The sequence below is a fragment of the Cupressus sempervirens genome, chromosome 3 (assembly GCF_028749045.1).
Source record: "Cupressus sempervirens isolate cs-2001-9-10 chromosome 3, ASM2874904v1, whole genome shotgun sequence".
Taxonomy (NCBI): domain Eukaryota; kingdom Viridiplantae; phylum Streptophyta; class Pinopsida; order Cupressales; family Cupressaceae; genus Cupressus; species Cupressus sempervirens.
Window position 1 is genome coordinate 1,059,257,593 of NC_143120.1, and position 14,459 is coordinate 1,059,272,051.

Genomic DNA, 14,459 nt, shown 5'->3' on the forward strand with positions numbered 1-14,459 from the left:
TCAACTCTATTCTTGATTAACTTACAAATGCTTTAGACTTTTCTCTAAGAAATGCTACCCACATCATCCTAGTAAAATCATCAACAAGAATCATGAAATATTTTTCTCCATAGAATCCTCTTGCCTTCGTAGGACCACTCAGATTTATGTGAACAATCTCCACCTTTGTTGTTGTAGTAAACTTCTAGCTAGGAAAATAACTTTTCTTCTATTTAGCCATGACATATTCTTTGCATATAACGTTAGTAGGCTTCACAATTTTGGGCAAACCTCTCATTGCAAATGTACTACTTGCTTTAACAATATTATCACATTTTATGTGACAACTTTTTATGTCATAACCAACTCTTGTCAACTTTAGCAACCAAACATGTCATCTCAATAGGATTCAATTGAAAAACATTACCTATGGATCTTGTGCCAGTGACAATCATCTTACCGTTCTTATCCTTGATAGTGCATGTCTTCTCTATGAACTACAGCTGATATCCCGTGTCAACTAGTTGTCCAACACTCAAAAGATTGTGTTTCAATCCATCAACAAAATAAACATCATCTATGTAAGTGTTAGCATCAAGAGTAATTGTTCCTATTCCTTTATGTGACAAGCTACATTATTTCTAACTTGACAATTTATCCATCATAACTATTAAACTCAACAAATTTATTCATATCACCAGTCATATGATGTGAAAAAACATTGTCTATGATCCAATCATCCTGTGACACTCTAGTTCTTTCTTCTCTAACTTCTTTTTCAAGACTTTCTTCTTTTATAACAACAAATCCTAACTCATCATCACTTTCACTCAATACTCTTTCATCTAATTCATCATCATCATTTGCATACAAACATTCTCTAGGCTTTCTAGACTTGAAATTATTTTTGTACTTCTTAACTCTTTTAGGACATTTAGAGGCATAATGACCAAATTCATCACAAGTCCAACATTTAAAGATTTTCTTACCATTTGGTTCTCTTCTCACAAGCAAGCAATTCCTTCTTCAATCTTTTTTGTCCTCCTCAAATCTTGATCTACTGCTACTAGCATAATTTCCACTGGTGCTTGCACTCCTTGATAGAGTAGGACAAACATAGTGCACTAAAGGCTATTTCAACTCTAGGAAAATTTGCAATCATACTTATTATTGTTGCTTCCAATCTTCCAAGATGAGTCTCTCTATAGATTTTTTTAGTGTAAGGTATCACTCGCTCAATCCTCTGCGCTGTCTTTTTGAATGGTGGTGTTAAAATTTTCAAGATTTTCCATACGATGTCATCTTCTTCTTTAGTTCCTTCACAAGCCTTGATTCTGTCAAAAAAATTTGATATTTTGCCAATATAACTTCTTACAAATTCATCTTCCATCATTTTAGCCTTTTCAAATAGACATATCCAATTTTGTAGTCTAACCCTCTTAGCATGTTTATCACCTTCAAAGGTAGATTCCAAAGCTTTCCAAATCTCACTACATAACCCTGAAGATTTTACTCAACTTTCTGATAGCCTTAGAAATATCATCCTACCCCTCTCCTCCATGTTAGAGGTTCCTCTAGCTCCCTTTTACCCCACCTTAGATGAAAATCAAGCATTAAGTGCACAGCTAAAGAAAGATAGGCACATGAGAAGAGTAGGTCATAACAGGGTGGAGGATATCAAAATGAAATGATTGCCATGCATTGATTATATAGGTGCATCTTATAAGGCATTAACACAAAGAATGGATAATATCCAAACAGATATTGAGCTAGCAAAGGAAGAAGATAAATCCTATAAACAATTAGTAATGACCTTAAAGGTAGTTGGGGACATGAAAGTGAAAAATGCAATGAAGGCAGGCCTGCTAAAATCACTAGATGAAAAATTGCAAAAGTGGATGTTATCTTTAATTTTCAAATGCGAAAGTGTCGCTAAAACTCTAAAGAACCTAAAGCAGTTGATAAATGATCTAAGGGGTGACATTAGAAGGATTAAGAAGTATTATACTGATCTGGGTTGAGCATTATATCAGGGTGATGGTAAAGATGTCACTGACATGGGGAAGATGAAAGATGTTTATCAACAAAACATTGATAAAATTGTAAGTCCTTCAGTGTACTACAGAAAAGAACTTCCTAAGCTTGCCAGTGTTAAGGCTACCTTGTCATTATGCAGGCAGGAACTTCAAACTTTCAACGAGGAAGCTGAAGAGATGAAAGATAATCATCTATATCGGATAACAAGGAATGATAATGTCATCATACTGGATGACAGGGATATTGCACATGTTATTGCAGCACTCCAAAAATGCAAGTCCAATCAAGATGCAATTATGAAGAACAAGGAGATGAAAGGACCACATGACACCTACCGGATTCCTCTTCAGTTTTAGTTTTTATTTTGTGACATTTGTTCTCAAACTTTTATCTTTGTTACTATTTCAAGAATTGTGTTTTGAATTCAGTGATCTGAGTGTCATTATTTGTTTTCCTTTGTCATTTTGTCATATCTGCATCATTTAGAAAAAGACCATTTCTTTGTATGCTTTACTGTATACATGATTTTCATGGTTGTGAGAGTATACGTACAAGAATCTTGGTAACATATAACTATGTTTCATTTTCATGGTTGTGAGAGTGAATGTCATGTTTATATCTGTTTTAGTTTATGATCTCGTGTCTATTCACAGATATTTCATGGTGATGTATATCCATTAGGAGCCTCCTCTGCTCTCTGGCTAAGAGTATAGCCACTTTTATATGCAAAATACCAAAAACAAATTCATTGAATAACTACCACAGGGAGCTGTACCTGTAAAATTCAGAGAACTAACTATTTGCAATTTGTTCAAGTGTTGTTGATAGAGAAAGCTTTAGTAAGGGTTTGAGTCAATATTATAGAAAGGCCTATCTATTGTTCAACACTAGGATATCCATGGTTGTATGAAGACAACTTTAGGAGAGCTGCCTAAACCAATTTTTTGATGAAGCAAGGCTGCACAAAATCACTAGTTTTCTGATATAGATTTATAACAGGAAGGCAGACATTGAAAAGAACATGAAAATGGTGTAGATTTTGATGTTGGTTCCCTTATACTGTTGGTCTTGTTCCTTCATTCATTATAGCCCAGACACTAGAAAAACTTCTTTATCACAGACCTCACAAAACAAACGATGCAGAAAGTTATTTGAAATTCAGCAAGCCATGGACAAGGAAGACAAATTGTTTTACCATGCATTCTGACACTATTTTTTAAGCCCAAAAACAATGCTTTTTGCTAAGAACATTTCAATTTACTCTAAAAAATTTATGATGTGATTTGTATCCATTAGACATGGATTAAAGTTTATTACCACACCGTTGGAATTAATGTTGGTAACTGCACATTTATTTGCCAGATCAAAATTTCTAATGCTGGAATTCCTGGGATCAATAAAGCTTTGTCCACCTTTTTTCTCCTTCAATAGTCTCCAAGACTTTAAAAAGTAGCATACCTCACCAAGCCCACCAGTTTGGATTTTTAGCAAAGGATTCCACTCCACAAGTAGTTCATTGTTGGTTCTACAGTGCTTTTCATGTCTGTGTTTAACCAGGGTGAAGTTGCCGTGCAATATTTTACAAGTTCAAGGCTTGGGCTGCATCAAGAAAATAATGACTATAATTCTTGTAAATTGGAGAGATCGCATAATTTATTGTCAAGTTTTCTAGGAAACAAGATTGCTTCGGCAATAATGAATCCCATAAAATTTAGGCAAATGCCAAAACAGAATTTTATGTTCTTCTTTTGAACGTTAGTTTTTATGCCTTGCAGTTGATTTTCAACAAGTAAAACCTTCAGTTAGTCATGAATTTAGTTCCGTTTATTGACTTCACAATCTACTTATTTCCTCTTCTATCTTAACTACATGGATATTTTTCTGCAATTCCATGTTTGTAGTTCAATCCAAGGTACTTTCAGAAAGATAATCATCAGAAAACGAAAAAACCACTGATGCCTCAAAAATGGCTTGGATGATTGGAAGCTAGAAGCTGACATTACTATGAGGCATATGCATAACAAATTGAAACAGTTGAATTCATATCTAGTGCCAGTTGCGTAAACATTTATTCAATACAATGTGATATATTATGAAATAATCATTGCTTGCACAAGGAGCAAGCAATATTTTGAGATCTTATATTCAATACTCTCTGCTTTGAAACTTACAATCTTCTTACTCAATAAAGCAGGATCTTGTGACCCTTTTTCCCGACATTTTATCATGCTAGGAGACATTAATCTCTCCTACTAACATGTTAATATCATTCTAAAATTCAAACGAGTCACTTGCACATTAACCCTAATCCCCGTTCAGCTGAAAGGGCTAAAAAAATAATTTACATGCAGGAAAGGAGATGGCTAAAAGATTTTTATCTATGCAGAAAAGAAGACAGTGGAACAACCACTGAATTTGTCTGCATAAAATGCGTCACAAAGAAAAGACATATACTATATTATCATCCTTGGGAAAGTAAAAAGTGTCTGAGACTTGTCCTAAATAGCCGATTATCCAAGGATAGATAATATATCTTTTGATGGAAGATCAAAGCCAAATTCCTCAAGAAAAGAGAATTGCAGAGTACAGCTAGCATATGTCAGGGAAGGTGCTACAATCAGCCTTTGATCTTTTTCCTGAATTAGAAAGCATATGAACCAACAACACATTGATCTAACAGTACTTACCTATTATTGGGAGATTTTTCATAATAGTGGTAAATACAGATACCCGAATGCGCACCCTTTTCCACTTACTCTGCTTCAGATTAGGAAAGAGACCCAAAATGTGCTCCGCCATAAAATCATGTCTAGTTAATATTCCAACTATAGGAGGTCTCTGCAAAGTCATCAACTAATGATAAGATAATAATCCAACAAAACATTTTTGACCAAGTATCCAATTCAAATGTGCATGAAGGTTGGCAAAAACTAGAAAGGCACGTACCCCAGAAGATTTGGGCACCACACAAAGATGGCGCAAGCCAACTTGTCGAAAAAGCATCAATGCTTTTGCCAACGACATGGTTTCCACAACAGTATAAGGTGATGTATTGGTAAATGGATGCAAATCAACAAACATTTCCTCTTCATCTGCACTAACCTCAATATCTTCAAGCTTGATGCCTTTCCCTGAACCAGGCTTGGCAAAGTCAACAGAAGAGAATTGTTGACTAAAATCTGTGCTGGAAAATGTTTGTGATGCTAAAAACAGTTTCCTCTTCAGCAAAACAACCAAATGTGAACGCAGCACAAGGCCACATAATACAGGTGCCTCTGACAACGGAGGTTCATCTATTACAGGAAAACCATTGTGTTTACAGCTCTTCAAGACCCGCAAAACATTGCCAACCCTTTCTATTCCAGCAAATGTCACCAATGGGCCTTTAACAACATCGCCTGCAGTCAAATGCCTCATATAAGGCTCAGCGTTTGCTTCAAGAAATGGAAGTCCCTTTAGGTGAACAATCTGGTCATAAATGCTGCTGTTGAACGCATCACCAACTGCCTTAGATATTAATAGTACCAACATGACTAGAGGAAGCATCAGTAAATTATTGGTCAGCTCCAGAAGAATTACACATAATGACACTGTCATTCTCATTGAGCCACCAAGAAAGGAAGCCGCACCAAGCACGGCAAAAAGTCCTTGATCCAGTTCTGTGAATGATCCCATAAACATGCCAACGAAACGACCATAAGTGGCACCAGCCAAAATCACAGGTATAAATAGACCTGATGGTACTGCGATTCCGTATGTCAAAAGTCCAAGCACATACACCGCACCGAAGAACAGTAATATAGATGAGGGATGAAATTCTGTTGCTGTGCCACTGCTGAAGAGATTGCGAATTGCATCATCATTTGTATTGAAAAATAAGCTAGCAAGATCATTGTAATGACCAGGTTGACACTGGAACTTCTTGAAATTTCCCGAACGACCAATTGTAGGACATGACTCTTCTAATCCTTCAGGACAAGGTATACATTTAGCAAGCCATGGTAGTCCAAAGGCACAAGCAGATGTAATGATAGACAGAGTGCCAGTAAGAATCAACTTCAACAAGGGACCCCTCCTGTACAAAAGAAACTCATGTCAAACAGAAGACTGATCAGATTACCAAAGAGAAATAAAGTTGTACACTTGCAATTGGAGATTAAGTCTTCAAAAATTATTAATGATGCATCGATATTAGAAAATAAAAAGAGATATAATTACTAATGATAAATTCAGTTAATAAAACATTATTCAGACATAACATGGAGGAAAAAGCACGTGTTGTTGAATCAAATTTAAAGATAAAATAGTACTGTATCAAACTCCGCAATTGGGAAAATGAAAACATGATTAGGATGTAATTTCCATACTCGTTAATGAGACTATAAACCCTCAGAATCTTGTCCAAAAGATAGTTATAAAGACCCCCAAGTATGCCACCAAAAACTCCAAGAATTATAACTGGAAGTAGATCACTGATGTGATAAGATATTGTCACTGAACTGACATCGAACATGATCAAGCCTCCTTTTCCAAAAAGGCCGCAGTGCCCACTCTGACAATAGTCAATAAGTCCTCTCAGCACTACAGCAACCACTGCTGTTGTAAAAAAGGTTCTCCAAAGAAGTGCACTTCGCCACCTAATTACAAATTTAAAAAACCATAAAATTCTTAGTGAAACATAAAACACATCTATGTTCCAGAAAATCTGAACCAAATTTATCACTGCGTATGAAGGAAAAAATGGCAAACCATGATGCTGCTTCCTCAAGTGCAAAAAGAACTCCACCAACCGGTGCACGAAATGCTGCAGCAACTCCTGCAGCAGCACCACACGTAACCAAATCACGCCTATCTCTGTCATTTTTGAAATATCGCAACCATCTCCATGTCAAATGATAACGCTTTGAACCTCCCTGCCCCAATAGTGATGCAATGCATGCACCAGTATGTACCATTGGCCCCTCTTTACCTACGTGCAGAGAACCAGAGACAGCAAAAATGCTACCAAATATCTGCATGTAGAAGCCACAATCAATACATTATGCTTGAAGAGCGCTATGGTGTACACCATGAAATCCAAAGAATAAGTTCAAAAAATGTCTGTCTATGTTGCTTTAAGGAGTGGGAGTGAAATGCAAATATGCCTACTCAAACTTAAACTTAAATCCCATGCCTCTACATATGTTTTTTTTTTTTTTTTTTTTTTTTTTTTTCTTTTTTTTTTGGTTTTTTTTTTTTTTTAAATCAGTAAGAGGCAAATTGCCCAATTTATTATATTTCAAAATAATTTTACAAAATATTTTACCCCATTCAGAGTGCAGGCATTGGGTTTAAAAGAAGATCCCTCTAAATATGTTAATCTTTGTATGCTTGTATTATTTTATCATAAATAAATGTTCAAAAATTAAAAATATAAAACTTTGCACCTAGATTCCCTAATCCATACATAAACAGAGACTAGCTAGCTTACCAAGGTGACTAGCCAGCAAACAAAGGCTCCAATAATAATTCAGAGCTGAACCAGTTCATTGTACAGAATAATAAACTTGAAGATTAATCTTCATTGTCTCTATTAGTTTTTACCAAAATAGAAAATCCTTATCTAGGGGAGAGGACCCAGTACTTGAGCATGTTCCAATTGTTGCGATAGGAGTTGTTAACACCCACACTTGTTGATTTAATATTCAGCATTTTTTACAATATTGCACCAATAGTTGTGACTTTAAAGTTGTTCTTGCTAATGATGTGATGCAGGAGCATCCAGAGGTATAAGGGCAATCCTGTGTCACCCAAAAAAAAATGTACTTAGACTTAGTTTCTGTTTCATGTGTTTTCATTTCTGGATACCCATTTGGGTCAAATAAAGGTTCCAACTCTCACAGTTCCACTATCAGTGTTCAAGGATAGAGTATTTGAACACCTTGGGATACATGTAAATGCCGAAAAACTAGGAGTATGTAATTGAGCCATCATTTTGGTGAACTAGGAGGTGTAAATTGGCCAAATGAATGTAATTGTAATTTAGAGCATTCCAAAAAAAGAATCAAGTCAAAAGGCCCCACAGTTTGAAAGTTATCGCAGTTTTTTGGGTTTTGGAAACCTCCTAAGAATGCTTCAAAGTCAGGTTAGGGGTATTAAATGACCTCGAAAAGGGCCGAAAAATGGGGGACGAGAGAAGCTGGTCCATAGGGCTATAGATCGCTTCGAGAGCTTTCCGGAAATGTAAACGGTTCGTCAATCGGAGCTACAGTTCAAAAGTTATGCCTCTCGGAAGTTCGGTTACCGTTTTTTGATTCTTTTAGATTTGCACCAACTTCTAACGCGGCTTCTGGAGCCTTCTACTTGGTCGGTGGATGCCTGCTAGCACTTTCTAGAATGTATTCTTAGTCCTCAACCCTCCAGGGTCTATTTAAGGACATTTCTGGCATTGTAAAAGGCAGTTCGGGGTGGAGTTTGAGAGGAGGTACTGGAAGGAGAAATTATCTCCAAATTTATGTTATTGTAAGCCCTTAGGGCATGTTTTGAAGTCTATTTTCTCTGTACTGAATGTACTAGCTTATTTTCACAGTTAATACAATTTCCCTTTTCCTGTTGTGTCCATTTTGTGCGTGGGTTGCGTCCCCATCATGATGACTACCCATAATTGAATGAAGTGTGTCCCTTTTCCCAAAAAACAACCAATAGTGTGATGCCACATCAGCTGCACAAGTATGGGGGTCTCCAATGCACTATGATTGGTCTCACTTTTTTTGGGGGCTGTTTTGGACACCTTGGCAAAAAGGATGGTGATTTGGCACCATATTTGATGATGTGGCTCTGAAACCTTAGTTATAAGCAGGGGACTTGCCGAGTAAGCTACTATCAAAAAATGGGAGTGATTTGAAGTTTCCACATAGGATTTTGAGAAGCACAAAGTTAGGGTGCTCAACTACTAGGTCCTCTCCCCTAGGAGAGATTTCAAATCTTTTGTATTTTAAATGATATTCAATGAATGCAAAAGATTGTGAACTGAAATTTCTAAAAAAGAAAGAAATTCTTTAGTTATACAACCGAACATCATAAGCTTCCCTCCAAGAGGAAGATGTAAAGATAAAATATAAATCTCAAAGTAAGGCATCCCTTTATTTGACAATAAACATTAAAGTAATTTCCAGGAAGACTGCCAAAATTCCAAACTTCAGAAAACCAGCATCAATAAGGAATACAAAGCTTGACTAATTTCTCACCGCATATACAGTTTGTCTATAACCATGGTACGAATTTACTACAGTGAAAGAATTGATTGATCAAATTTCCAGCCAAGATCCCATATAAATGAAAAGGGAAGATTCCATCTCATTGCATTAGGCACAGAACAGAACGTAGGATAAAAGTTATGTTCCTGACAACACAATATAACAAATAATCACAAGAAAAAGAATAAAGCTACTTATAACAATATGTCAATAATCTCCCTCAAAGTCAAATTCATTAATCACACTTCGTCTTTGTTTTCAACCATAGAATTTGGTCAATTTTGGGTAGTGCCTCCTTCCTTTCTAAAAGGAAAGGACTTAGATAGAGCTAATTATATATGAATGCTCTCCGTCAATTATAAATTCAATTACAATAAGATTTCAATCATACTTGTATTTGTATTTCAACCATAGAATTTAGCCAGTTAGGTACATCTCATTTACTCTTCTAATTGTATTGTAACCAATGAAGCAATAAAATGCCACATTCTGAGAGAATACATAGTATTAGGGTACTACGTTTAGATCCATTAGCCAAGGTACACATACCTTCACAAACAAGGTGCTTGGAGCCAAAATAGCAGGAGCATCCACTCCATTAAGGTAAGCCTTAACTTCCGGTATACCAGACCCAGCAGCAGCTGGAGCAATGTAAGCACACAGCAATGCTGACAAGAGAGCCAAAACCAAATTAGAGCTGGCAAATACTGCAAAAGCCAGCATGTACCTGCACTAAAACGAATATCAATTGTTAATCTTTGTAGAACAGTTCAATTTTCAAAGACATTAATAATTTAAAAAGCTTTTCGATATCCATTAGCCCCCTGCCAATTTTTCTTCTCTAATCAATTCGATTAAGAATAACCGGATACAATGTGATCTGAAACAATAGTGTTAAAAAAGTAAAAACTAACACATTTGTATCCAGAAACACTCTCAGCTTCCTAACCCGGTATGTCAAGCAAAACATCAACAGGCCATAGAGTCCATAAAAATCATAGCATCGCCATCTTTTTAGCACACACCAAATGCAATACAGTCATACAAGTATCATGGTCAATTTGAAGTTAACCCAGAGATTCAAATTACCACAACTAGCATTTATTATCAGTTCATCCATTCGATGGGACTCATTATTCTCCAAGGATGTTAAACAACTCATCCAATTAGATGGTGTTAACATTAACCAGCATATAGAACCTGTTAATACAACAGACCAGTTGAACGGCATAATCCCGCATGAACATTTTAGGTCATGATATTAGCAATTACATGTTCATTTTACGTAGTTCTTGCATGTACATTTTACGTGAAAACACTAACCATCAATTATGTTCTGTACATAAAGCCGTAGAAAGCCCAGTAGAAATGCAATAACAAATTGATATTGATAAAGTAAGAAACCTATAGGCATTGTGATTTCCAGGTCAAGTAGACCATTGGATCAGAGCATAAAAATCGGCAATTTATTGATTAAACTTGATAGATGAACAGGCCACCAGACAACAACCATACCTTTTATCAAGCATATAGTTGGAGGTGATCACAAATTTCATCCCAGCTATGTTCTCAACTGCTAAGTTGTTGAAAAACCCGACTAGCCCTGTGAAAATGCCAATCAGAAATGCCAGAGTCCATTTCAGGACAATGTACTGAAAGATTTGAACCCGCGACCTACTCCTCCAATCATGCTTAAACAGATCATTCTCAATAATCCTGCCCGCAAACCAAGAACATTAGAAACCAAAGAAAACAAGAAACACGTAAAAGAACCATTATCTAACTTTTAGATCCACTAAGCCTACGCATGATAAACATACGCTGTAAGTAATGTAAAATAGATTCAATTTAGGCAAGAAAGATCATTATCAATAATCATGCGCGTACAGAATAAATTTTTTCTACAAAAGAACGCAATAAAAAAAACCCAAAATCTGAGTTTTAAGATCCGCAAAGTCCAAATATGAGAAATAGCTTTGCATATATCCAGAAATAATTCAATTCAAAACGAGCTAACATCTAAGATCTGAAAAATTATGCAAAGAATAAACATTATAGAAAACAGAGCATAATGATTTATTCCCTTTCGAATTAAGAATAAAACGAACCCCATACAAGATAAAAGAAAATAAAATGGGAATGGTTTAATGAGGCAACGTACTCATAATCCAAGCTCTCCACAGGGGAAACATTAGCACCAACAATTGCTAGCTGCGATGTGCCCTCAATCATAGACCCTCTGAATGTTCCTTTTCTCTTGAGGAGAGGTGCATGCAAATCATTTTCCACATACCCTACTTCCTCGCTCTCAATATTTAACTCTGCATCTTCGATTACGCGGCCCATATCTGTCAACACACCCAAATCGTACCTTCATACAAATTAATTTCCAGACATTATCAACCCACTTAAATTCTCCTTACATACTACACGAGGCCTAATTTTTCTGAAATGCAGGAGCAGAGGAGTTCACTTATTCTAATGGCTGATAAATCGACCCTGAAGACAATATTAGTACACGCAAAAAGCTCGGATATTTACTAAATTTAGTAGAGAAAAACTTTAAATATCATTTCGAACAGATTCTTCGCAAGCAAGGAAGAGGGCACCATGTAGAACCATCAAATTTCCATGGCGCATGCCTCTAAGAATAGTATAATACTGCACAGAATGTCTCGCTGAAAGGCTACAAAAAAGTCTGAACTCATCCATACGGGGCGCAAATCGCCAAAGACAAAAAAAACAAAAAATAAAAGCGGCCCCTCTATTTTTAGGCCTTTTCTAATTCACGCATTGCTGCACTAAATTTTCTAGGATAAGATTGTTTAAATACTAAACCAAATGTCTGGGCTTTTCATCCACCACTTGTTCTACGAGTTGGGGGTGTCTGTCAGTCGGCCTACATGGCGATTTTTCCCTGAATCAAGAGCACTTTAAGGTGGATATGCTTTAATCCATGAATTTTCAAAGATTAGGGTTACTTAGAAGGTTCCTGACTGCATTCTTGCATGTAATTTTCACACTGTCTTATTTCCGAGTCTCCCATGAATCATGGATTTGCTTGGGCCATTCCAGTGGGTAGACGATCTGGTTAGGCAGTTTTTTCACATGTTGGAGAAGTTAATGTTTTGTAAATTGTTTCCTCCGATAAGGGTTGTTGCATGACAACAGAACTTAGCCTTACTATCTAAGAAAAACTGATCAACGGGTTTGAAAACACATGGTGTTATTGGAAATTGTAAAGATCGATGTAGTCTGATCAGGGCATTCTTTTTAACGTGGTGCAGATCTGGCAGCCAGCGTCATCTTCTATTTTGACATAAATTAGAGAAAGTCTATTCCAAACCAGATTTCTGAAAGAAATATTTCTCAGAAAACTTCAATTGACGCCAATGCCATAAACAAAACTCAAATAATCATGCAGCATGTGATTATTATTTTGTGTTTCTATCTGATTTTTTTGCAATTTGTAATTGGCATTTATTCAATATTAAAAAAAAAAATCTGTTATTATTATGTTTTTTTAAAAGAATATCGGCCATAGGCTTTGACAAGATGAAATTTACTTATATAAAATAAAATCCTTCCAAATTTGCATCTCTATTCAAAGCTATTTTATATTTCCCAAAAAAATGAAATTTTAGGGTCAAATTAATATTTGCGACTACCCATACTATAGAATCTCTAAGATTAATATTTTGTGTTAGGGTTGAGATTATTCAAATTAATTTTTTCATTAAAAAAATAATTCTAACGTTTTTATTAAAAAAATAATTCTAACATTTTTATTAGTACTTGGTTAAGTACTATTGCATTTTTTTAATTGCTTATATTAAATCGTGATTAAATGAATTACAATTGACCAATTAAATTTTTATATATTTATCTTTTATTATAAAAAATTTATTTTCTAAAATATACATGCTAAATTTTAACTTTATAAATTATCGATTTGTGAAATATTAAAAAATATATTATGTGACATTAATGTGTTAGTATAGATGCTTTTTAGACCATTTTTGGACAATTACATCAATGAGTCAATAAAAAATCATTGCACGTAGAACAATACCACATTCTTATCTAAAGAAAAATACATTGAATATAATTATAAAAAAGATATCAAGTAAAAATAAATATATTTAATGTAAGATATGCATCATAAATAATAAAAAGAATTTATTTGCCTAGCAAAAATAGCGAAAATGACAAAAAATTTGAAAAAGGTAGGAAAAACGATGAATTCAAAATGTAGACCTCCCTTAACCTATAGTGCCAACAAACATCAGACGATAGGAGGGAGCGGGCTACCTATCAAAAACCAATTTGAAGTACTTTCGGCAGTGCAAGAAAAAAGACAAATCTTCAAACCACCAGAAAGGGTAGATGGTTTTAAAACCCTAATCAGGCTTCATGTAGAATGAAATGAAACCGTTCAAAAATAGCAATAAAACAATGATGAATATGGGTGGAAGATAGTCCAAAATAGAAAAAGCAGAAAGTATGGTGGCAAAAAGTAGATTTCAAAAAGTTATACCAGGACTGAAGGACTAGATCAGTGGTTGAAGAATCAAGAGGTTTTTTTCAAAAAAACCAAATATAACAATAGAGAAGTAAATCATATCCAATCATCGTTGAAACAAAGTCAGCAAAACTATCAAGCCTTTCAACCTATCTAGATCTCAAGACCTAATAACATACATCTAGGCTCTCTGAAGTCACATTAGTCTTTGTCATCAATTCTAGCAGAAAAGCTTAAATCATTTACATCGATACAGGAAAACCCTATTGATTTACCTACTCAAAAGGTAACAAGACACCCTCAGTATCGGCTTACATTCCTCCCCACTAGAAAAAGCACTCAAACTCATACAACTGAAGCAAAGATCCAGACCCTAATCAAAGCAAAATAGACTACATTGAAAACAATGAAACAATCATCATCATCAACAAATTTAGTGAAGCAAAATGGCAAGAATGCTTAGATCTAAGTATCTATGCAATTTGGAATGGTCGAACAAAATACAGAAACAATCTGGAATGGAATCTAGGAAAAATCCATAGAGCGAAGGTAAGTAATATAACACCTCATACAAATCAATATTGGCATTTGCAATGTCAGGACATTAAATCTAGGAATGTATTAATAGAATTATCCAATTGTTTTTACAAAGGGCACCATATAATTTTTTTAGCATGGCAACCCAA

At 35.2% G+C, this 14,459-nt stretch overlaps 1 protein-coding gene across 3 annotated transcripts in view; it reads right to left on the reverse strand.

Moving 5' to 3' along the window:
* The window catches only part of LOC149570386 (putative chloride channel-like protein CLC-g), a 32,926-nt gene extending 20,255 nt beyond the window's left edge, over positions 1-12,671 (reverse strand). Inside the window, exons 1-8 of one of the 3 annotated variants that reach the window (XM_089823033.1) lie at positions 11,413-12,660; positions 10,767-10,967; positions 9,801-9,978; positions 6,766-7,028; positions 6,384-6,653; positions 4,963-6,091; positions 4,704-4,854; positions 3,252-3,615 (exon numbers count right to left, since the gene is read on the reverse strand). In XM_089823033.1, coding sequence (XP_089679159.1) covers positions 3,596-3,615; positions 4,704-4,854; positions 4,963-6,091; positions 6,384-6,653; positions 6,766-7,028; positions 9,801-9,978; positions 10,767-10,967; positions 11,413-11,597 — 2,397 coding nt within the window. In that variant the 5' untranslated portion in view covers positions 11,598-12,660 and the 3' untranslated portion in view covers positions 3,252-3,595. Of the gene's footprint in view, positions 1-3,251; positions 3,616-4,104; positions 4,855-4,962; positions 6,092-6,383; positions 6,654-6,765; positions 7,029-9,800; positions 9,979-10,766; positions 10,968-11,412 lie in introns of those variants that run through there. The other 2 variants (XM_089823032.1, XM_089823034.1) reach the window with 2 other exon arrangements.
* Positions 12,672-14,459: the final 1,788 nt, after the last annotated feature.